Genomic DNA, 24,759 nt, shown 5'->3' with positions numbered 1-24,759 from the left:
CGGCTCTACACAGTTTGTTTGTGTCCTTTACCTGATGCACTCAGTTCAGATCTTGGATCGCTTTACTAATGATCTGATAAAAATGGTGACATACAAAATGTGCAGAGCGGTGGAGCACCAGGCCTGGAGTTAAGAACCACTTATCCACCTTTTTCCTACACCCCATGACGTATATGTTGTGTTATTTCATTTACTTACAGCAGAATACAAAGGAAACATGAAAATAATCAGGACGAAAATAAAGCGTTCGGTAACGCTTTAGATTACAACCCGCAAAAAACTACATAAGTATACTGAATTTACGGTGTGTTTCTGTACCTATTAAAGAACGTACATGTAGGTATACGGGAACAATATGTTACGTTTTGGTAATAGAGAGTAACAGCCAGATATACAACCTGCAAAAAACTGCGCAAGTAAACTGAAGTTACAGTGTATGTTTCGTATTTATGTTGTACCTACGTGTAAGTATAAGGGAACAACAGCTCTCCTACCTCCACCTGTAACACTGATATAGTTGAGGATCTAAAAGCCCCGCAGCAAATCATTATTGATTGTGATCTTTGACTTGTTCCAGTACCTGACAATAAAGTTTCATTTGACTTCAAGATTATGATTTTCTCTTCGCGAAACAGACTCTACCTTCTTACGTGTGACGTCACCGGGTGCTGTCCATGGCGGTGGTGCTGAATTTGTTGATATCAATCGATATTGTCGATTATTAATTCTGTGCACGGGCTGCTTCACTGCGTTATGTGAGAAAGCGGTGTTCTTTATAATAGTGTTGATTTTTAAATAAAGACACGAAACTCTTTTTCTGTTAGAATGAAACAAACTTGCAAGAAACTTTTACTTTCGCTTTGCAAAACGCGTCACGGCAGGGAAGAAAAATATTTGACCAGAGCACCTCCCAGTGGTCACCACATAAAATACAAGGGGAAAAAACACAAGACAGCTTTTAACAAACAAAAGTAACAAACAAAAATACAAGCGCAAATATATATATATAACCCTAACCCTATATATATAGCAGCACTACCGAATTTTGCTTCTAATTTATAGTGTTCTTTGTCTGTTTGATTACGTCATTAATTGATCTTTACCACACATCTCTGCCATATGTACATCAATTTGACATCAACTTGTCACCACTAGTAAGCTACTACTAAACATATTGTAAAAGTTTTAATTTGCTGTGAAGTTGCTTTGCAACGATGTGTATGGTGAAAAGCGCTATACAGATAAATTTGAATTGAACTGAATTAAATTACTAATTTCTGTAGATGGATGACCTACTCAATAAAAGCACAACACACAAAACATATAATCAACAGCTGCTATGGCAGACAAAAAAGACACAAAGAGAAGAGCCCCAGCTTTACTCCAGCTGAAATGGCCATTCATGGATGAAGTGGCACAACACAAAGATAAACATTTTTTCAACTTTCCAACAAAATAAAAAAAGATGTCTGGGAAAGCATAACCATGAAAATGGCAGCATCAAGTTCCAGTCCACAGAGAGAGTGGGAAGTTGTCCATAAAAAGTGGCATGATTTTGCTAGTGCAGCCAAAGCAAGAGGTGCTGCAGTACAGAGAGACCGGACAAGAACAGGTGGTGAACCAGATCTGTGCCTGCACTCACCCCTGATGAGGAAAAGACCCTGACAATCCTTGGAGAAGCAGCCTCACAGGGTATCTCAGGGGGTTTAGATCTGACAGCAGGTGTGGATACCACTCCATGCTCTCAGATCACACCATCCTTGATTCCTTGCTCTCTTCCCCCACCAGCAGTGACAGTGTTTCTCCAGCACCGGCGTCACCACACCTGTCTGCACCTTCATTGGCCTCCACTGAGGTCCAGCACCAGAAATCTGGGAGTGACTCCAGAAAACGTCCTTCTATCTGATGTAACTGCAGTGAAGAACTGGTGGAGCTTGAAAAAGAAAAGCTGGAAGTGCTGTGGGGAATCGAGCAGGGGTTACAAGAGGCCAACAACCTTGTCCAGTCCATGCTGGAGATGAAGAAGGCAAAGCTCCAGATTCTGGAAAAGCAGTATGTTTTGTCTGAAACAACATTTCAAAGGCCAAACATTTCAGTTCCAATCATATTGCCAGGTCAAGGTAAGCTTGATTATGATGCTCAGTACAGTGAAATGTTGTGTTATCTTTTTATTCAAACAATTTAATTACATTACACATGAACAATCACCAACCCAGTGACTACAGGTTCCAGGAAAACAGACCTTTCATGTTTATTTTCAATTATGTGGAGTGTTTTTGTTTGAATAAACACTGATTTGATTAAACACAAACTATTAATATAATGAAGTGTTGACTTCTAACAATGTTACGAACTAAATTTCATATAAACTTACATGTAAAGAAGCTTTTTGCACAGTGGTGGCCACTAGTGGAGTGAACTGTCAACAGTGATCAGGTTTAGCTAAGAGTGATCCAGAGCAACCTTACGAAAGTATGACTTACAGAAGATAAACTTAACTAAGAATGTTTCAGGAAACACATATTAATGATAAGGTGCAGCTTAAGGTGTAATTTAAGAACAACGTAGTGTTAAGAAGGTTTCGGGAAATGCAGCCCAGTTCTATTAAGCAAAAAAAAAAAAAAAAAAAAAATGTATCCAGTTAAACATTCTGCCTACAATCCCTATTTGTTTCAACGTTATTAACAATCCTTCATTCCAAAGCATGTCATAAGCTTTTTCAATATCAAAAAATACCTACTACCACTTCTTTGCTGACTTGAGTCTTTCTTATTTCTGTCTCTAAACACAAGGCAGCATCTATTGTACTTCACCCTTTACTAAAGTCACTCTGATATGGTGAAATGATCCCTTTCCTTTCTAACATGTAACATGTAGCATATACCTCTGCTAACATTTCTGCCTTTTCTTCATTAGTCACAGCTGTTCTTTCTCCATTACTCAGAATAGGTTTACCAACGTTTCTTTTAAACTCACTCATCTTTCTGATCATACACACACTTCACTAACATCTAGAATCACAATAACTTAATCACAGTTGCTCTTTTTAGCAGCTTGAGTTACTGTTCTCACATTGGCTTGTGCTTTTTTATATAAAATGTAGTTATCAAATATGTACGTCTTCTTAACCTTTTTAAAAGCCTTATTTCTCTCTTGAATTGCTTTGCTACATAATTCTGTCCACAATTGAACTGATTTCTTCATTTTTATTCCTTAACTTTTTCCATTCATTTCTTCAGCTGTGTTATACAATACCTCACATCATTTTTCATCATAAATGTCTATATGTCTATAGTAGTAGCTCTACCATCATTCATACATATCAAACCCTTCAAATCAATCATTTCTTCTATCATCTTACCATTATGATCAGTATTATCACTTCATTATAAAGTATTATATGCATTAAAATCTCCACACCATATCACTTTCTAATTTCCCATTACCTTTTCTAATATTTCAATATTTAGCCTCTACAACTTGACCCTTAAGTTTTTCATTTACTTGTTCCAGAGTAATTCCCTCAAACTGTAGATGTTTAACGCGTTACTTTCTTCTTCTTTTCTTTTTAATGGCGGTTGGCAAACCTACTTAGAAGGTGCATTTCCTCCACCTACTGGACTGGAGCATGATGGCTATTACTGACACTATATAATAATAATAATAATAATAATAATAATAATAATAATAATAATAATAATAATAATAATAATAAACTAAAGTAGTATTAAATAAAGATACAATTCTTTTTATGCTTCATTATGTGATGTGATCAAATTCTATTATACCTATTGCTTTCAAATAATTAATTGCATAATAGACCTTATATTTCACTGCACATTCTTTAGTATTCACTTAATTGTTATATTTTCAATATTCAGCAAACTTAATTCTTCTATTAATCACATTATTTTTTTTTCATATGCTTCACAATGTAATAATAAATAAATAATGACTGATTAAGAGCTGTGTGATCAATACAGAGTCTAGATATTATTGTGTCCTCCTTCCTACTTCCAAAGTTTTTCCTTCCATTTCCAACTTGTTTTTGAATGTTAACACCTGTTACCTGAGGGAAAGTTCCCACCTATATTCTGTCAACAATTACCCTAGAGTGACCCCTACTGGACACACACATACATGACAATGTAAAGTGAGGACAAAAATGCCTCTTACAGTGTCAAATGATAAAACATGTGACCATAAATGCAATATGAAATTGAAAAGAATTTGTGAATTTATATTCATGCATATGGTATTTTACAAAAAAAAAAGTCACTGCATGATGTATGTGAATTCATATATTTTTATAAGTAAGGATTTGTCTATGAATTGAAATGATCAGTGAATTTATTAAAAAAAAAAAAAACACATTAAGATGAATCAAGTTTAGAAAATGGCAAATATCCTTGAAAGCTGCAAATATTCATAACATCACTGAGATGAAGATACATTTTGCTGTAATTTGGCCTTTTATTAGTAGAGAGTATTTTATTCACTATTTCCTCTCAGTGCTGTAAGTTCTTCATCCCTGCAAAAAAATTCAACAAAAGCATTTACTGAGCTCTCATGACTAAAGACTTTGTTCCAGATCAATGTGAATCATCTCAAAAACTCACCAGCTCTTCTTGCACAGATGATCTGAAGAAGAATCACAGTAGGAGCAGCAAACACTGCAAACTCAACAATAATCACAATCACTGCAGGAAAGATGAGAGACACAATCAAGAGAAAAAAAACAGACTTAATCTGTGAAAACAGAAAAGAAATCAAAGGTATAAAACAACAAACAGTGCAAAGACGTGTTGTACCTCTGAATATTGATCCATCAGTCCTACTGTCTTCAGTTTGTGCTGGATCTGTGATAATGGACATATAAACCAAACATCATCATCATCATCATCACATCATACTTGAGCTTCACATCACAGAAATTATAAATGAACTTGTGCTGCTTCATGAGTCCATCATCTATTATCATGTTATTTCAATCTCAAGGTGTCAGGAGGAAACTGATGGTTGCCATTTACCAAAAATTAATCTAATGACACTTTAAAAGAATCTTTCTGTCCAATGTGATCTCTTTCTCATTTATAGATATGTGTGTGTAAAGTGTGACATGTGACATGCTGATGTGTGTCAGTGATGATGAACCTTGTGTAGGAGCTGCTGCTGTAGTTTGTCTTGAAGTCGTCTCAGAGTTTGATCTGCTGACTGGAATCAGTGTTGAAGTGACTGGAGCTGCAGAAGATGAACATTCAGATCATAATACTGTAGGACAACAACATCATATTTACATACTTGATCATTACATGACACGGTTTGTGTTTCATCATCAGTGTTTCAGTGGCAGTTGATGTGAAGAGACGTGTTACTGTATAATTCATGTCTTCTTTATATGAAAATGAAACCACAAACCTTCAGCTTGTCCTGAATTAATGACTTTATTGATTATTATAATTACTCCTACATGGGTCATAATAGGTTATTCTGATTTATGGAATAGTATAGTCTATTAGAGTAACGGAGTGAGTGAGACGAGAGGCGAGCGGATCCATCTGCAAGCTTTTATTAATAGGACGAGACAAAAACATGGTCGTACAGGCAGGGTCAAACAGTAGCAAAGAGGTATATCACAGGCAAGACGTAGAGAATAATCCAAGAAAATGAGCAAGAGTCCAGTAGGCAGGCAGCGAGATAGTCGAGACGTGATGGCCAGGCGAGGGAACTAAACACAGGGAACTAGGAACTCGGGAACTGGGAAACTAGGAAACTAGGAACGCTAACAATGAACACAACAACAACAATACTCCGTGACTTGCATGGGGTAAAGCATGGGGCTTTTATAGCGTGCCTGATTGGTCCCAGGTGCTGACCCAATCGGCGCGCTGCATGACGGGAGATGGAGTCTGGGATGTAATACAACAGTCTGTGTGAAATGATGGAGCGAGAGCGACATCTGGTGGTGAGCGGACCACAGGTCACCGACCAGATTCATAACAATTAGGGCCTGTATGAACCATGTAGGATTTTAAAGTATTTTTATGCATTATATATCTTTGATCATTACTATTTCACAATGACAAACTGAAGAGTAGAGTTTTATAAATCATGTGTGTGATATAATGGGATAAAATATTAATAATGGGCTGTCAAGGGTTTTATCTTTTTTTTTTTTGTAAAGCTAATAACTAATAATTAACTAATAATGCATTAGGTGTTTTCACAGCACATAACGTTTGCTGTAAGAACTCAGTTGTAGGAAGTAGCCAACATGGTGGTTTCTACAAAACCAATTTCCCCCTCGAGCCGTTTTCCTGTTTCATTTGCACAAATCAGCACAAATCTAAAACAAGTGATTTTTATTTATTTATTTATTTATTTATTTTTGTAACAGTCATTAAACAAACAAAACAAAGCAAAACAGAGTCAAGTGGTTCCACACAAAGTAGTTCCTACTAAAATCTATAATTAAATCTCTGAAGTAGAGAAACTGTAAATTGGACAAAGGCTTTAATGGCTGTTTCATCGTCATCATCTACATTATTTGAGGATGACCGGACAGTGATAAAATGCACACAGAGTAGTTCAAATGAGTATCTCACGTACATTATGTAAGTTATGGCTTAAGTGAACGTAAACAGGTGGGTAAAAACTGAATGTGTGTCAGTATTACATGTCTTCAAGTATAATAAGTACTGTGTTTTCTATACTGTTAAAGGGATAGTTCACCCAAAAAAGAAAATTGTCATAATGTATTCAAGTTTTCCCAAATTCAATCCTTGATTCAAATTTATCATAAGCTTTAATTTGGTCTAAAGAATTAATGATCATTTGTTTGAAGACTAAACTAGCTACCAAAATAAATGTTAGTAACTGTAGTTTGATTAAAAGTAATGACTAAAATTTGACAAAAATACATAGTTTCATAGACTACAACTAGACTAAAACTATGAAAGATGAAAAGTGATCACGTGTGTGGACCAAGAAATTTGGCTGCTGAAAATACTGTTTTATTTTAAATAATTTAAAATTCAATTCAATGCTACTAAACAAAATTCAAAGATCCGATCTTGTGTCTGCGTCAACAGCCTTGTGGACAGTGTGCCGACACATGGTGCAGTTGCACTCCCTCGATCTCTTATAATATTATAATCACCATTAATATTCTATATATCAGCCACCTCTAGAAATAATGTTGTTTTTTTTTATTTTTGCATATGAAGAGTGGTTTGTGTTTGTAATATGTAATATTTTTGTAGTTATCTAGAGTTTATTCTGCAGGATCAGTAAAGATTTGTTACTGAAGATACAGTGTGGAAACAGACCAGTACTGAAGAGGTGATGTTAGTTTTTGTAATGCAGACTCGGAGGCAGAGGTAGAATCCATATGCGGTAGTTTATTCAAAACAACAAGGCACAAGTGAGCAGGCAAGGGGTCGGTAACGGGAAGACAGTTCACAGGCGTACAGAGCATAAAGGTGATCCAAACAGCTGAGTAGAAATAACAGGCAGGAGGTCGGTAATGAGGTGACAGTCCAACAGAGCAGCCAAAACAGAGGGGCAAACCAAATAGCGATAGTGAGGGGACAAAAAAGGGGTCAAACCGTATAATCAGTCCAGCAGGCAAACAATTCAAGGGATAATCCGAATACTCGTGAAACAGAAACAAAACAGAGACGGCAACAGGTAATCAGGCAGACAGTGTGAATGAACGCTCGGTAAGACAGATCAGACTGGCAATACTTCGCAAGGAAGGAACACCTGGATGGCGTCTAAATAGTCCAAAACAGGAAAAAAAGCAGCAGAGGGAGCAAACAGTCAGTACTCGGGTGAGGACTCCCTCTGCTGGCATGGTGTTACAGTTTTGTAATGAATTGTTGTCCAGTCAGCTCACCCTGATCACACATTACCAGCTAAAAGTGAAATTAAGTCACTAAACCTATGGATTTTAAATGAGTTGAATCTTTTCCATTTGCGAGTAATATATTCCCACCTGTACATTTACAGATCCACCACTAATCATCATATATTTTACAGGTAACAAACCCAAGGAAGGGGGTTCAGCTTTGTTGTGCCAGCCATGGTAAATACAGGAACATTCTTCATGAAAATGTGCAAGAGTAGCTTACACGGCAAGATGAGAAGTAAATGAAGGTACCTTTCTTAACCATGTAAAGTAGAAAAAAAAATGTTTGTAAAATGTTATCTATTTTCAAAGCCTAGTGTCAGTGGTGTAGTCAGTAATTCTGGTGTTTGTGGAAAATGTGAAGGAACATCTCCCAGCACTACTAACTTCACACACCCCTGTGGACTGTTTTGTTTGGTTTTTCCCTCCTGTGTCCTTATTTGGTTTTTCCTGTTCCGTTTCTAGTTATTACGTCATTGGTTAATCACTCACACCTGTCCTTGTCTAATCAGCTGTCCTATATAAGATTGATTCAGTTCCGTGTTCATTGTCTGTTCTTGTATTGTCATTCATATACTGTCGCTAATGTCAATTATGTTAGTTACGTCATGTTTGTGTGTGGTTTCCCTGCTGTTCCTGTTACCTTGTTTGAATGTTGGAACGGTATGTGGAGGATTTCCTCGAGCTAGCAAACCAGCTGAGCTGGTGCGTGTTTTTTGGGGGGGCTACCCTCATGAACTGTGTACTCGGCCATGGCTCCCCGAGCTCCCTGATCCACCATGACTCCCTGAACTCCCCGATCCATGATTTCATAATTTCCTTGTCCCTACTCCTCCTTCCTGCACACGACGCCTGACAACTACGATGTTGCCCTGATGATTGAGGGAATTCACCTCTTAGGTGATTCAGATGTGCTCACAAGTTTACATACACCTTGCAGAATAAACTGCTTCATCAGAGCAGAAATTGCATTTTCTTATGATTCTACCCCTCTACCCTCTTACTGCTTAAATTAACATTAACATAACTTTGGACTGTAACTGTATATTGCTTTCACTCAACTAAACCATTTATAATGTTCTATAACAATTGTTCTTCTGTTTTTTTTTTTCTTTCCTCAAGGATTTTTTTCTGACTTCCCTACCTCTTTGGAATATTTCCATTCACACATACTGTGGACAGATGCTGTTCTGACATTCATGACATTTGAAGTTTACCGCTGATGAAGAGCTTCTGGGACACTGACAGACAGCACTTCCCAGCAAGTTCATCTGGAGTTCTTTTTTTTTAATTAATTAATTTAGTCAAACTTGCATTCAAGATTTTAAAAGAAAACTTTCAGTCCTGTTTAATGTTGGTGCTAGTGAAAGTTTGAGAACTTACGGCCTGGTTTCACAGACAGGATTTAGACTAAGCCAGTGTAAGGTGTGGGGTTTCAGCTGCCCGTGGGTGGATGTAAATAAAGACAATGGACTTGAAAATAACGACGACTAGTCATTTTTATTGAGCAAAGTCCTAGAAGTGGGGAAGTGAACAACACCAGTCTCTGATCCGCCACACTCTACTCTACTCTACTCTCCTCCTTCACATTACAAGACCCTCCTTCTCAGAGGACACAACTCCAAAATAAAAGTCCTTGACAGAAACATGCAAAAATAGAATACAATGAATATTAAACAAACAACTTCACACCAGGATTAGGCCATAGTTCAATAAGGACATTTAAGTATTTTTCATTAACATGCCTTAGAAAAAACGTCTCAGGTTACGTATGTAACCCTGGTTCCCTGAGAAGGGAAGGAGACAGTGTGTCCTCTAGAGGGTGCTAGGGGGAACGCCGTCTGCGTGACCCGTGTCTGAAGTGTACATACAAAAACATCAACAGAGTTGGCCGGCGACAGCCTATGACGTCACTTCCGGCGCGACTCGTCGCTGCCGGTGCGTCACTACCGGCGTGATTACAGTATAAAAGGACGCCGGTAGAGCAGGATGGTCACTTCTTCGTCTGAAGCTCACATCCTGAAGCATGGCCCCGAGCCTGGGGATGCAGTGTCTCGTTCCCTTATCAGGGAACCAGGGTTACATACGTAACCTGAGATGTTACCTTTCGAGGAACTCGAACTGCGTCCTCTAGGGGGCACTAGGGGAAACGGTTATACCCACGCTGCCATGCTGAGGGGAGTGCCTGACTTTGGAGAGACAGGCACTAAGTACCAACTCCCTAGGCCTTAAGGGAGTCGCCCCTGGGATAAAGTGACGGCTGTCAGTGACATATCCCCTACGGCCAGAGCTTAGGCTGCATACCCAAACTTATACCGGCCCGGGGTAGAGCCCAAGCTTGGAAACCAAAGTATTCCTTTAAGGGGATACGGCCAGAAGCCCAGGATACCCAGGTTGGCCTGTCACACAGGAGCTACTGCAGCCCTCCACGACTCCCTCAGAAGTCGTAACACAGAACGCAAGTGGTAACTCCCTGCTCAACCCGGTTGAGCGAGAATAAGATGTGCACCGGAACTAGGGCGCGTAATACCGTTTTTTTAGCCTGGCAGAAGCTCTGGAGAGGGACCCGAGACAACCGGGTTTTAGACCATCTCGAGAAAGACCATAGCGCGTGAATCCCTACCATAAAGGATTTTAGAATGGACGCAGAACACTGGTGCCTTCCATACCACAGCGTGGATTTTAGAAAAGTGCCCAAAGGTTAACGTGTGCACTTACCATATACATGGATTTGAGAAAGCGCCCAAAGGTTCGTGTGGGCCTTACCATAAGAATGGATTTTAGACATAACGTTGAGAAACGGTGGAATAAGACGACCCTCAGGGTGAGGGGAGCACTGCCGGCTTAACAAGGCTCTAAGGGGAAGGCAGTAAGGGCGCATCTCAGCCACCCAAACAGGCAATGCTAAAAGCAAAACCCTCAAAGAGAGGGGAGCAGAATATGCCAAACAGACAGTAGCCGCAGCTATCTGTCAATTAAACTGCCATAGAGCCGATACACTCAGGGAAGGCAGTGTATCGGGACAGGCTTCTACCCCCGACACAGGAGGAGCCACTGATCCCCCCAGGGGGGAAGAGCTCAGAGACCCTTTCCGTAGAGAGGGGAGCATCATTCGTGCCCTGTACAGGAGCCTTAGATGAGATCAGATCCCGGCGAACAGTTCCATTGGCCTAAGGGGGGGAGGCAGTAAGGGCGAACCTCAGTTGGCCAATAGGGCAGTGCTCAAGCAAACCCTCGAAGGGAGGGGAGCATTCTGCACCAAGCATACAGCGGCCGCAGCCAGCTGTCTAATAATACTGCCAAAGACCTGATACATCTAACCACAAAGTGGCATATCAGAACAGGCTTCTACTCCCGAAAGACGGGAGGGATGCCTGATTCCCCCCAGAGGGGGAACGAGTTCTAGCAAACCCTTCCCGCAGAAAGGGGAGCCTCGTCGCACCCTGCCCAGGAAAGGATGCAGGGGACAGATATGACTGGGGGCCACCTCTATAAAGCTGCACAGAAAGCAGTAACATCCCCAGCCCTCAGGCTGTTCTGTGCAAGGGCCGAGAACATAACAAAAGGCTCCTCGGAGCACTCGTAAAATGCTGAAACATAGCGTGACCAAGCCCGCTCCTCGGAGGGGCGACCTCGAAGAGGACCTGCTTAAAAAACAGAGAACAGAAAACACAAGAGACAGGTCCGAACATACAGCAAAAGGAGACTAGACACATGATAAAGGATCGTACTCACCCATCCGAGCCCTGTAAAGGAGGCCTAGGAAGAGATACAGATGAGATATGACTGGGAGTCACCTCTATAAGACTGCACAGAGAGCAGTAGGATTCCCAGCCCTCGGGCTATGTTTCAGGTATTCTCTTAAGGAGGCATAAACCATTCTTACCCCACACAGACCTGTGCTTACCATCTCAATGGAAAGCATAGGGCCCCGCTCTATCAAGGCCCGCAGGACCTCGAGAACAAGGGCCACAATGTGTCCAAAAGGCTCCTTGGAGCACCAGAGAGTTTCCGCAGAAACGACTCTGATTCATAAGATGGCGAAACATAGCGTGATCAAACCCACTCCTCGGAAGGGCGACTCGCTAGATCACCAAATGGCATGAGAATAGGTCTGTATGAAAAAGGGTGGAAATCCAGAAACAGAAGGCCCTTCAGGGCAGGACGCAGATAGAGGGTCACAGCCAGGTGGCCTAGGTCCATGTGTCTATTAGAGCCCTGTGTAAGCGAGTATGAGAGCGCGTCTGCCTCTCTCAACAAGCAATAAATGCGGTGATCTCGTTCAACTCCCTCGAGAGTTGATATTCGCTTTATCCTCACCATATAAGGAACGTATGAAAGGTGCGGGTATCAAAGCGTGCTTGTTTCTCGCAAGAGACAAGCAAAGAGCGCAATAAACTCCACGGGAGCAAAGAGTGCTTGCTCCTTATCACGACGAGTCGCGCCGGAAGTGACGTCATAGGCTGTCGCCAGCCAACTCTGTTGATGTTTTTGTATGTAGACTTCAGACACGGGTCACGCAGACAGCGTTCCCCCTAGCGCCCCTAGAGGACGCAGTTCGAGTTCCTCGAAAGGGAACATTACTGGGTGCATCTTGACACAAAACAAAGGCACTGATATTTTCAAAAGATCAGTATGTACAAGTTTCTTTCAGTTGAAACCTCTTAAACATTTACATTTTAGTCTGGGACTAGGCTTAAGCCTTCTCTGTGAAACCGGGGGTACAATACAGTTTGGTCATTTTTTTACAATAAGGTCAAAAGTTGTCCTGAAACTAAAACAGTACCTGGTCTTGTCTTAGGACAACTTTGCTGAACGTTTTTGATCCACTTCAAATGTTGACTACTGTATACATTATGGATACCAAATGACTAGATTACAATATTACATGCATTCAATTTGTTTAATGAGTATTTTAGAAATAAAAAAATCATTTAATACAATGTAACATTTAAACATTTTAATTCAAGTGTGTTCAACTGTTCTCTGTAATCTGAGTCGTGATGGGCTGCTGTTCACCGGGGGAACTGTGAATGTCAGGCCGTCGCCTCATGTTTGACACATAGTTGAAAGATGTTATGACTGACTCCATAACCTGCCCATAAACAAACAGTAATGACATTAGAGAACATAATTTAACAACAAAATAAATTAATGTTATAATGAATAAAATTGTTTTATATTATGGAAGAAAAATTACATTTCCATCATGTGAAACTCATTTAACAGACTGAAATCTCATTCTTGTATGTTGAGTACAATAATAATACAATAATATCATTTACAGCACAATAAAGAGTTTATAAATGAAATAAAATGTATACAGACCTTTATTTCTCTGAAGAAGTGCAACAATCAGGCGGCGATGAGAACCGCTCTCTCCTATAGAGGATGAAAAAAAGCCTGTGCTCTGACCGTAACTCAACAGCTGAAGTAAGTCTGTGTTGGGTTGTTTCGTTGGAGGGAGGGGGAGGGGTGTATAGTTTTGGCGGTCAGTGACATTGACCAAGACACTAATGACTGTAACACAAAAACTACCCAAAACTGGAAAAAAAAAACAACCCAGCATATCAACCAACAGACTCAACCCAGCGTTTGGGTGGAAAAAATAATCCAGCATTTTAAGATTGTACAATCCATAAGTAGAGAAACTTTGAACATTGAACAAAGGCTCTGAAGGTTAAAAAAAAAAAAGTTGTATAGGTTTGTTTCACCAGACAATGTTATGATTAAAATGAAATATTTAGTTTTTTTCAGACTGATGCTCTTTGTATACAGTTTAAAATCACAAAACCAGCTAATCATACGGACTTCAGTTAAAATATGCAGCTAACAGATCATATGCAGTAAAAAAATAAAACACTGTTTATCATTGCATTAACATCAGCACTTCCATGTTCACTGCATTAAACAACAAACACCATCGTCATCATCTACAACCAAACCACGAGCTCCACCCTTCAGCACAATGAAAACCACAAAACTTCAACAACACAAACTCCTCAAAACACCAGAAACAACATTTGAACATTAAACACAAACAGATTTACCTTTACTCAAAATGCATAATATAACACTTAATTTTCATCACTTTATTTCAACTCTTTCGATTTAACTTAAGTGATTATGTGCATTTGTTAAATAACATGGGCAAGAGAGGATTCAGTAAAACTGACAACAGTAAAAAATTATTAGTATTATTATTATTATTATTATTATTTTTGACTGTACCTTGTGTAGAAGTTACTGCTGTCGTTGTAGTTGATTTTGTGATGTGGACTGGAATCACTGCTGCCGTTGTTTTATCTTGAGCTGTAAAAGATGAATGTTAGTTCAGATGACTCACTGTAGAATATGACAATTATATTTTAACTTTGATGATCGCATCATATAAAATGTTAGTTATTGCTGTGAAGTTTTAATTTCTTCATTATTTACAGCAGCACTTCTCGGACAGTTAAATTTGATTTGAGTTTCTCTTCTGTCAGACTGAAAGAAGCTTTTGTTCCTTTATTTGTTCTGCTTCAATGATACTAATAGTCCTTAGTGTCACTGACATTATGAAGACTTAAAATGACTGATGAGATTGTTTTCTCACCTGAACTCTTGACAGTATATGTGACTGAGGTCTTGACTTGATTTCTGTGAGTAACTTCACATCTCCACTCTCTGTTGTCATCTTCATTCAGGAGTGTTGTAGTCAGAGTTTTGATACAGCATCCTGGAGCTGATTCCTGATATCTGGAGTCTGATATTGTCACTTTAACACCAGCCTGATTCACCCAGAACAGCTGAATTCCCTTATAACGGATCAAATCATCACAAGAGACTCCAGCAAATGAATACAACTGACAGGAGAGAGACACAGAGCTGCCTGCACTGATCTTAGTCTGTGAGGATGATGAAGAGACTGAAACACACAAATCACACACGTTTCAATCATCATGGTGTCAGGCGTTCACCACAGCCACCGCAGTGTCACCTGAAACAAGCCATACCTGCTCTCATTCGCCTGAATTCTAATTGTCATCACCTAGTTTCAATTAACTCCACCCTTTATAAGCCTCACGCCACCATTGCTTTATTGTCTGGTCTACCGTTCACACCCGTATGTTAGCTCCAGACCTTGGATTTACAGACCGGCTGCTCACCTGGAATACCCAAACTATTCACCCTACGGACTCTCTTCATCTACTTCCATTTACAAGGACATTCAGATACGCTTGCTCATTGCTCTTTTTGATTATTCTCTGGATTTGCTCCAACTGTTCAATAAAACCCTGTTTGTTTACACTCTACTACAGTCTCTAGTCTGCTCACTACGTTACTGTGACAGAAGACCAAACCAACACCCAAATGAGCACCGGTTCACCTGTTTCACCCGACCCCATTATGGAATTAGTGAATGCCTTTAAGGCGGCTCTACAACCTACCCCAACGCCGCCATCTGTCTCAGGAAGTCCCATGGCCTTGCCGACAACATTCTCCGGGGAAGCGGCTGAGTGTAGCATTTTTTTACTCCAAGTAAGTCTACAGGTCCTTTTCAAAAAATTAGCATATTGTGATAAAGTTCATTATTTTCTGTAATGTACTGATAAACATTAGACTTTCATATATTTTAGATTCATTACACACAACTGAAGTAGTTTCAAGCCTTTTATTGTTTTAATATTGATGATTTTGGCATACAGCTCATGAAAACCCAAAATTCCTATCTCAAAAAATTAGCATATTTCATCCGACCAATAAAAGAAAAGTGTTTTTAATACAAAAAAAGTCAACCTTCAAATAATTATGTTCAGTTATGCACTCAATACTTGGTCGGGAATCCTTTTGCAGAAATGACTGCTTCAATGCGGCGTGGCATGGAGGCAATCAGCCTGTGGCACTGCTGAGCTGTTATGGAGGCCCAGGATGCTTCGATAGCGGCCTTAAGCTCATCCAGAGTGTTGGGTCTTGCGTCTCTCAACTTTCTCTTCACAATATCCCACGGATTCTCTATGGGGTTCAGGTCAGGAGAGTTGGCAGGCCAATTGAGCACAGTAATACCATGGTCAGTAAACCATTTACCAGTGGCACTGTGAGCAGGTGCCAGGTCGTGCTGAAAAATGAAATCTTCATCTCCATAAAGCTTTTCAGCAGATGGAAGCATGAAGTGCTCCAAAATCTCCTGATAGCTAGCTGCATTGACCCTGCCCTTGATAAAACACAGTGGACCAACACCAGCAGCTGACATGGCACCCCAGACCATCACTGACTGTGGGTACTTGACACTGGACTTCAGGCATTTTGGCATTTCCCTCTCCCCAGTCTTCCTCCAGACTCTGGCACCTTGATTTCCGAATGACATGCAAAATTTGCTTTCATCCGAAAAAAGTACTTTGGACCACTGAGCAACAGTCCAGTGCTGCTTCTCTGTAGCCCAGGTCAGGCGCTTCTGCCGCTGTTTCTGGTTCAAAAGTGGCTTGACCTGGGGAATGCGGCACCTGTAGCCCATTTCCTGCACATGCCTGTACACGGTGGCTCTGGATGTTTCCACTCCAGACTCAGTCCACTGCTTCGGCAGGTCCCCCAAGGTCTGGAATCGGTCCTTCTCCACAATCTTCCTCAGGGTCCGGTCACCTCTTCTCGTTGTGCAGCGTTTTCTGCCACACTTTTTCCTTCCCACAGACTTCCCACTGAGGTGCCTTGATACAGCACTCTGGGAACAGCCTATTCGTTCAGAAATTTCTTTCTGTGTCTTACCCTCTTGCTTGAGGGTGTCAATGATGGCCTTCTGGACAGCAGTCAGGTCGGCAGTCTTACCCATGATTGCGGTTTTGAGTAATGAACCAGGCTGGGAGTTTTTAAAAGCCTCAGGAATCTTTTGCAGGTGTTTAGAGTTAATTAGTTGATTCAGATGATTAGGTTAATAGCTCGTTTAGAGAACCTTTTCATGATATGCTAATTTTTTGAGATAGGAATTTTGGGTTTTCATGAGCTGTATGCCAAAATCATCAATATTAAAACAATAAAAGGCTTGAAACTACTTCAGTTGTGTGTAATGAATCTAAAATATATGAAAGTCTAATGTTTATCAGTACATTACAGAAAATAATGAACTTTATCACAATATGCTAATTTTTTGAAAAGGACCTGTATATATCCAGATGCAACCATCACAGTTCACCACCGAAGACGCCAAGGTGACTTTTCTCATCTCACTCCTCTCCGGTAAGGCCCTACAATGGGCAAAAGCAATCTGGAACAATAATAATGAAATAATTCATTCGTTTAAATGATTTTCCAGTCATTTCTCTGAAGTTTTCTCCACGGCTACAGGTACACTTTCCACCTCCGATCAACTCTTACGTCTCCGAAAAGGCACTTCTTCGATGACAGATTACACCATTCAATTCCGCACCCTGGCGGTGGCTAGTGGTTGGAATGAGACGGCACTCCTCAGCACATTCCGACAGAGACTGAAACCAGAGATTCGCTCTGCAATGGCTTTGTATGATGAACCCATCGGACTCGAATCATTTCTACAATGTACCACCAGGGTTTCCCAACGACTAGCCGCTTGCCAGCCACCTGTAACCGCTCCTCACTCTGCCACCGTGGCTGCCTGTCCTCCAGTACCAGAACCCATGCAAGTTGACACTACTCGTCTCTCACACATCGAAAGGAATTGTATAATGTCATCAGGACTGTGTTTGTATTGTGGACATCCGGACCATTTCATTCGCAACTGCCCAACCAGACCTCCATGCCCCGTGATGCATACCATCCAATTTAGAGTTGAAATAACCTCCCTTACACAACTTCAAGTGACTCTCCACACTCCTGAAACTTCTGTGTCTGTTTTTGCTTTGTTGATTCAGGTTCCTCCGGCAACTTCATAACGCAAGAATGTTTAGATTCAGTCCAACTCACTCGTCAAAGTCACAGTCCTACACTCTCCTTCAAGACAGATACAGGGAAAACCACAAAGGCGTGGTAAAGTACGATACTCCTCACCATCCATCGTACTACAAGTTGGTTTATTTCAGAAGGAGGAATTACAGTTTCTGGTACTGGAGGAGTCCACCGTCAGCATCATCCTGGGATGCCCATGGCTAAGTCAGCACAATCCTGATCTCCGCTGGGACCCCTGTGACGTCATTAATCGGAGTGACCAATGTTATGACCAATGTCTCCAAGACTTACCACTTACCACTGCTCGCTTAATAAACAAACTCCAGCTGGTCCAAAATGCAGCAGAAAGTATGATCATATTAGCCTGGTTCTGTCAACACTGCACTGGATCCCTATTAAACATTGTATAGATTTTAAAATCTTGCTAATTACTTATAAAGCCCTGAGATCCCAGAGGAATATGTGTCGTTCCAGGATGTATTTAGTAAGCAGGCAACCACCCATCTTCCCCCCCATCAGCCATGGGACTGTGCCATCGAACTGCTGCCTGGAGCTCAACTCCCCAAAGGTAAAATTTTCCCGCTGTCCATCCCGAAACACCAGGCGATGGAGGAATACATTGCTGAAGCCCTTCATCAAGGATTCATATGACCATCTACCTCACCAGCTGCTTCGAGTTTCTTCTTCGTGGGCAAGAAGGATGGAGGTCTTCGGCCATGTATCGACTACCACCAACTTTACTCACAGATCCAACAACAGCCTTACCCACTTCTCCTGGTCCCCGCAGCACTCGAGGAACTTAGAGGAGCTAAAATCTTCTCTAAATTGGATCTGCGGAGTGAATATAACCTCATTCACATCCGTGAAGGAGATCAGTGGAAGACAGCGTTCATCACCCCTACCGGCCACTACGAATATCGGGTCATGACGTACGGCCTCTCCATCAGTCCAGCTGTCTTCCAAACCTTGTAATAAATGCCAAGGGAGTACAGATGGAACAGGGGAAGATTCAAGACATCCAGGATTGGCCCGTCCCAGGCACAGTGAAGGAGTTACAACGCTTTCTGGGATTTGCAAACTTCTATCGTCAGCATATTCACTACCCCACTGAACTCCCTCCTGCGGGGTAAGCCTAAGCATCTCACCTGGAACCCCGCCACCCACAAAGCTTTCCACCAGCTAAAGACCACCTTCTGCACCGCTACCCTATTACACCATCCCAACCCCGAGCACCCTTTCGTGGTGGAGGTGGAAGCCTCCACCATTGAGATTGGAGCGGTGTTGTCCCAAGCAGCTGGTGAGCCTCCTCTCCTCCATCCCTGTGCCTGGACACCCAGGCAGCAGACGAACCCTCTCGCTTCTTCAAGCTCAGTACTGGTGGCCTAGTATGCACTGGGACACCACCAGGTACATCCAGAGTTGCTCAGTCTGTTCCATGTCTGGCACTCCCTGTCATCTGCCCACAGGAAAACTGGTTCCACTCCCCATACCACAGAGGCACTGGTCCCACATAGAAGTGAACTTTGTCACCCAACTTGTGAACTTTGTGATCTCCCAACTTCAGAAGGACACACCTGCATTCTGGTAACCGTAGACAGATCTCTAAGGCATGCAAACTCATTCTGTTACCTGGATTCCCCACAGCAATGGAAACTACTGAACATCTATTTCACCATGTCTTCTGTAATTATGGTTCGCCTGAAGAGATTGTGTCGGACCGGGGACCTCAATTCATCTCACATGTCTGGAAAGCTTTCTTTAAATTACTTGGTGTATCCGTCAATCTGGTTATCATCCACAGACAAACGGCCAGACTGAGAGGAAAATCCAAGAGCTCGGAACATTACCTCTAGTCATACTGCCAGAAAGATCAACACAGCTGGAGCAGTTCCTCCCGTGGGCCGAGTACGCACAGAATTCCCTTCGCCAAGACACCACCGGCTTAACACCTATCCAGTGCGTACTTGGTTATCAGCCTCCACTGTTTCCCTGGACGGAGGAACCCTCAAATGTTCCAGCTGACGACCACTGGTTCCGAGCCAGTGAGGGACTGTGGGACTCAGCTCACCATCATCTCCAGAGGGCCATCAACCTTCACAAGAGGTTTGCGGATCCTCGTAGGAGGGAGAATCCACAATACCAACCCGGAGATCAGGTCTGGCTCTCCACCCGTGACCTGCGTCTGCTCTGCTGCAAGCTGAGTCCCCGCTACATTGGTCCGTTCAAGATCCTGAGATAGATAAACGAAGTGACATATCAGCTTTAGCTCCCACCCAGGTACCACATTCTCCCCACTTTCCACGCATCACTCCTCAAACCACGTTTTCCTTCTGCCACAGAAACCACCGGAGCTGGAGCTGAACCGTCTCCTCCTGAAGTCCTGGAACAACCCTCAATCAACACGGTCCACAAAATTTTGGATTCACGACATTGAGAGGGTCGGTTAGAATATCTTATTGACTGGGAGGGGTACGGACCTAAGGGACGCTGTTGAATCGCCAGAGAGGACGTCCTTGACCCTGCCCTGCTCCAAGAGTTCCACCGGAATCATCCCAACCGCCCGGCCCCTCGCAGTCGTGGCCGCCCTCGGCGTCGTGTTAGGGAGTCTGGAGTCACCCCTGGAAGAGGGGGTAATCTCAGGCATTCACCACAGCGACCTACTCCAGCCGTGTCACCTGAAACAAGCCACACCTGCTCTCACTCACCTGAATTCTAATAGTCATCACCTGGTTTCAATTAACACCACACTTTATAAGCCTTACGCCACCATTGCTTCATTGTCTGGTCTACCGTTCACACCCGTATGTTAGCTCGTCTCTGGTCTGCTCACTATGTTACTGTGACACATGGGAGTTTAAAACTAAAATTTGCCCTTTTTAAATTGATCATATAATCATAAGATTACCATGAAGAACATGCAGATAAACACATGCATCAGCTCCTTGTTGTTTGTCATTCACATATTGTAGGCAGCTGTAAAGTCCATAATCTTCTTTTATGATGTTCGTGATGTTCAGAGAGCAGTCAGACCCCAGACTCAGTCTCTCATGTCTCTTGATGTCTTTATTCTTTTTACCTAAACCAATCAGTTCAACTGTTGCTGAATGTCTGAAACTGTCGTAGATCCATGTAGTTGATTTACAGTCATGAAGAGCATTATTACAGGGCAGACGGACATTTTCACCAGAACTGATGAACACATGAGCATCATCCACTCCACTGGTACCTGAAACACAAGTATGTTTGATATTTTAATAATGATAAATAAATAAATAAATAAATAAAAACATAGGATAAAAATGACAAAATTCAAAACAAAATAAACATTGTTTTTCTTTATCAGAGAGCTGCTGAAATCACAAACACACTCTTAATATGAAAATAATTCAGCATCAGATGTTTGAGTGTGAAACTGTCTAGTTTTAGTGCAGTAATAATAGTTCAGTAATAATCCATGTCCTTTATGTAACACAAGAATAAACTGATGTTGAAATTAACTCTTTCCCAGACTAATTAAACTAAATGTCTTGTAGAGAAAACAGAGATTTGTTTACCTGTGAGAAGCGAAGAGAGAATGATCAGTCCCAGCAGACACAAATGACACTTATCAGCCATTTTCTCTTTCTGTCAGTCTTCCTCTTCATTATATGCTCACAACTCTTTTATTAAATACTATCAGCTCTTCCTGTGTTTGTTCACTTCCTCTGATCTGATTGGCTGAGTGTTTATTTGACTGACACTATATCACTGCATGATGGACGAGTGTTGAATCTGCATCATATTCTGACTGATCTTCACACTGTTACTGCTGATATTTGCTCTGAATCTCACCTGAACCACGAGACTCATGATCGCTGTTTTCAAAGATGCATGCACACACACACACACACACACACACACACACACACACAAAATCACAATTACAATGAGTGAACAAAATTTAGTTGTATTTCTGCAGATGTCAAATCATCATTTAGTCAAACAAACTCTGTCTTTATGAAGTTTTACAGTGACCTTTTGCATCTACTTCAGAGTCAAGGCTTTCTTATAATGCTGAAATGGTTAATTTGTCATTCTACACTTCTGAAACTAAAATAGCATATTAATTATAGCAGTTGTAGTGTTTCAGAGCAGTGATCTCACTGTTGAATTTAACCGCAATAGAGCAGAGATCATCTCTGAAGCTCTCAAGGTTTGTGAAATGACACTTCCTCTTTTCTCTTCAAATGAGCTGCTAACAATGACATTACTTCAGTCTGTTTAAGAAACAAATTAAACCTAGTTTTAACTCAGTTAACAAAACAAAGTAGTTACTAACATTCTTTTGAATTGTATTACATTTTAATTCCATAAACCTTCAAAGAAACTTCAAAGAGTCATCTGTTAGTTGGTTGCATTTTTTAACTAGTGATGTCAAATTAACACATTAATTTAATAAGTTAGTTATGAAAATGATGAACACATTTAACCTGTATAGGTCATCTTATATATTCATACAGTTGATTGGTGATGAACATGATGCAGGAGAACAACTCACTGTGTGATGGAGCCTATAGAATTCAGTTATATGACCCTAAAAAATGTAAAAAATGTTGAGGTATTTAGACTATCATATCTGAGATATCAGATTATCTTCTATGTGCCATGGTTTATGTTAGGCCTTTGTAGCATAGAATTTCTGAGACATAAACTGATTTAGGCTCGATCTATCAGTATATGTCTATCTACCTAACTAATGGTTAGGCAGTAGGGCCTGTAACCGAAAGGTTGCGGGTTCGAGTCGCATATCCAGCAGGGATTGAGGGTGGTGGGAGTGAATAACCAGTGCTCTCTCCACCCTTAATACAGGAAATGAGGTGAGTCCCTTGAGCAAGTCACTGATCCTCCAACTGCTCCCCTGGCGCTGCAATATGGCTGCCCACTGCTCCAGGTGTGTGTGCACTTGGATGGGTTAAACGCAGAGCACAAATTCCAAGTATGGAATTCACCATACTTGGCCACACCTTCCCTGTCTGTCTATTTCAAATTCTGCCATTGTTAATAGAAAAGATGGAGTTTATTGGTAGTCACCAGCTCACGTAAAGAAAAAGCAGTAGCATATATAACATCAAAGCGCTGCTGAACGTTTGTCAGTCAAAGTGTGAACAGAAGCACATGATGTCACAGTGGGCAGAGTCACTGCGGTTTCACTCACTGAGTGACAGAAATACTGAGTGACAGCACTAGAGTTCAGCTTGAATGCTGTGAAATCACTATAAATATGTTTTCAAATGAGAAAAGGGCTGTTGTGTGACTGACTGTACAAATACACAATAAACGTCTTGGTTACGTTTGGTAACACTCGTTCCCTGATGGAGGGAACGGAGACATTGTGTAAAGTATACGACACTAGGGGTCGCCCTTAGGAGCCCAAACCTAAGGGCGAACCCTATTTAAAGTGAATATCATTAGTGAAGGGACCTGAGGTGGACCAAACTCAGAACCTAGAGACAGGCAGGTCTCAGGGGAAACACCGCTCCACAGAGAGTTATAGGTGGAAATTACACACATGGGGCCACATGAGGAGCCACTACATATGGGGCACAAATCCAACCAAGAGATAGCAAAGTAATCTTACCTTGTGTTGGATATTTGTAGCGAGTTCCTCCGCTAAACCCAGCTATGTCCAGAAGTGTCAAGTGATGGAGAGGGTGCTCAGGGTTCACGCCAGGAAACCAACTGAAACTAGAAAAGCATAATCACCATGAGGGGAACCACACACACAAGCACTACACCAAACCAGAGTGCTGAGTCAGGGTATAGTTCCTCTAAGACTCTGCTAGCAGTCTTAGAGGAACTATACCCGACGTACCTGGAGTGGGAATGTCGTGGCTGAATAGAGCAAAGGGTGCTGTGCTTGGAAAATGCTTGGATCTGGGTAGGTCAGTTAGCCTGCCTCCTCTGGGTTGCTCATCTGGGGAAAAACTAGAAACCTGACAAGGGTTCTAGAAAGCCTACTGACGAGCTGATGTTGCCACCTTCCCGCAAGAACTTCAACCGTTGGGTGGGTCCGGGTGGGAGTACACCCCCTGGACCCCCATCGAGGGTGATAAAGGAGGAGAAGTTGATACATCGTGTTCTGGCCAATTTTTTTATTTATTTATTTTTTTAAAACAGGACACCATACAGTATACACAAACTCTTCTAAAATGACACTTTGGGGACTCCGAGATACACAAACTCTGCTTAAGTAACACTTTGGGGAGACCATATGCACAAACTCTTCTTAAATGACACTTTGGGGACTCCGAGATTCATCATTATTGAAACACATAAAACACGTTAATAATTAACACATAATTCACACAATCACCGTCACAAACGAACTATGGTTTCGCCGGCACGACCCACTCTGTACCTTTAAAAGCAGGCACCCCCTGTCTGCTCGGTTGGCCGAGACAGTGTTCACCCACCGAAAGACTCGACACTTGAACGCAGACGAAACACAAGACATGGTTAATAAAACAAATTCCACTGGGGGCTTATTCCCAAGCCACCTGGCTATCACCATACAAAAATGCTACTGTAGAAATTACTGTAATTTTGTATGGTCACAATCGAGGGCCTTGGGAATAAGGGCCTTGGCAATTTGACCTATTACTGAATTGTCATATTTGTCAAATTCATGGGCCCATAACTTCAAAATGCTACCGTACTAATTATTGTAATTGTGTATGATGATAGCCAGGTGGCTTGGGAATAAGCCTCCAGTGGAATTTGTAACACACCCTTAAAGGAACCTGAGATATAGCGCCACCAATTGGGCCAATAACGCAATCTGACCTGTTACTGAATTGTCATATATGTCAAGTTCATGGGTCCGTAACTTCAAAATGCTACCGTAGAAATTATTGTAATTTTGTATGGTGACAGTCAAGGGCCTTGGGAATAAAGCCCCAGTGGAATTTTTAACA

At 41.5% G+C, this 24,759-nt stretch overlaps 1 protein-coding gene and 1 long non-coding RNA gene across 2 annotated transcripts in view; both read right to left on the bottom strand.

Annotated features, from left to right (window-relative positions):
• Nucleotides 1–4,425: 4,425 nt before the first annotated feature.
• LOC127161660 (uncharacterized) lies at nt 4,426–4,889 on the bottom strand. The gene is made up of 3 exons (XR_007827129.1): nt 4,812–4,889; nt 4,620–4,700; nt 4,426–4,531 (listed from the first exon to the last, which is right to left on the bottom strand). It is a non-coding gene; the product is annotated as an uncharacterized LOC127161660 (long non-coding RNA).
• Nucleotides 4,890–5,041: 152 nt separating this feature from the next.
• LOC127162784 (uncharacterized) overlaps nt 5,042–24,759 on the bottom strand; it is a 569,678-nt gene continuing 549,960 nt past the window's right edge. Inside the window, exons 4-7 of the mRNA XM_051105629.1 lie at nt 20,712–21,032; nt 14,508–14,819; nt 14,141–14,221; nt 5,042–5,241 (exon numbers count right to left, since the gene is read on the bottom strand). Coding sequence (XP_050961586.1) covers nt 5,042–5,241; nt 14,141–14,221; nt 14,508–14,819; nt 20,712–21,032 — 914 coding nt within the window. The remainder of the gene's footprint in view (nt 5,242–14,140; nt 14,222–14,507; nt 14,820–20,711; nt 21,033–24,759) is intronic.

The sequence above is a fragment of the Labeo rohita genome, chromosome 3 (assembly GCF_022985175.1).
Source record: "Labeo rohita strain BAU-BD-2019 chromosome 3, IGBB_LRoh.1.0, whole genome shotgun sequence".
NCBI classification, from domain to species: Eukaryota; Metazoa; Chordata; class Actinopteri; order Cypriniformes; family Cyprinidae; genus Labeo; species Labeo rohita.
This window is presented reverse-complemented; position numbering and strand designations above follow the sequence as displayed.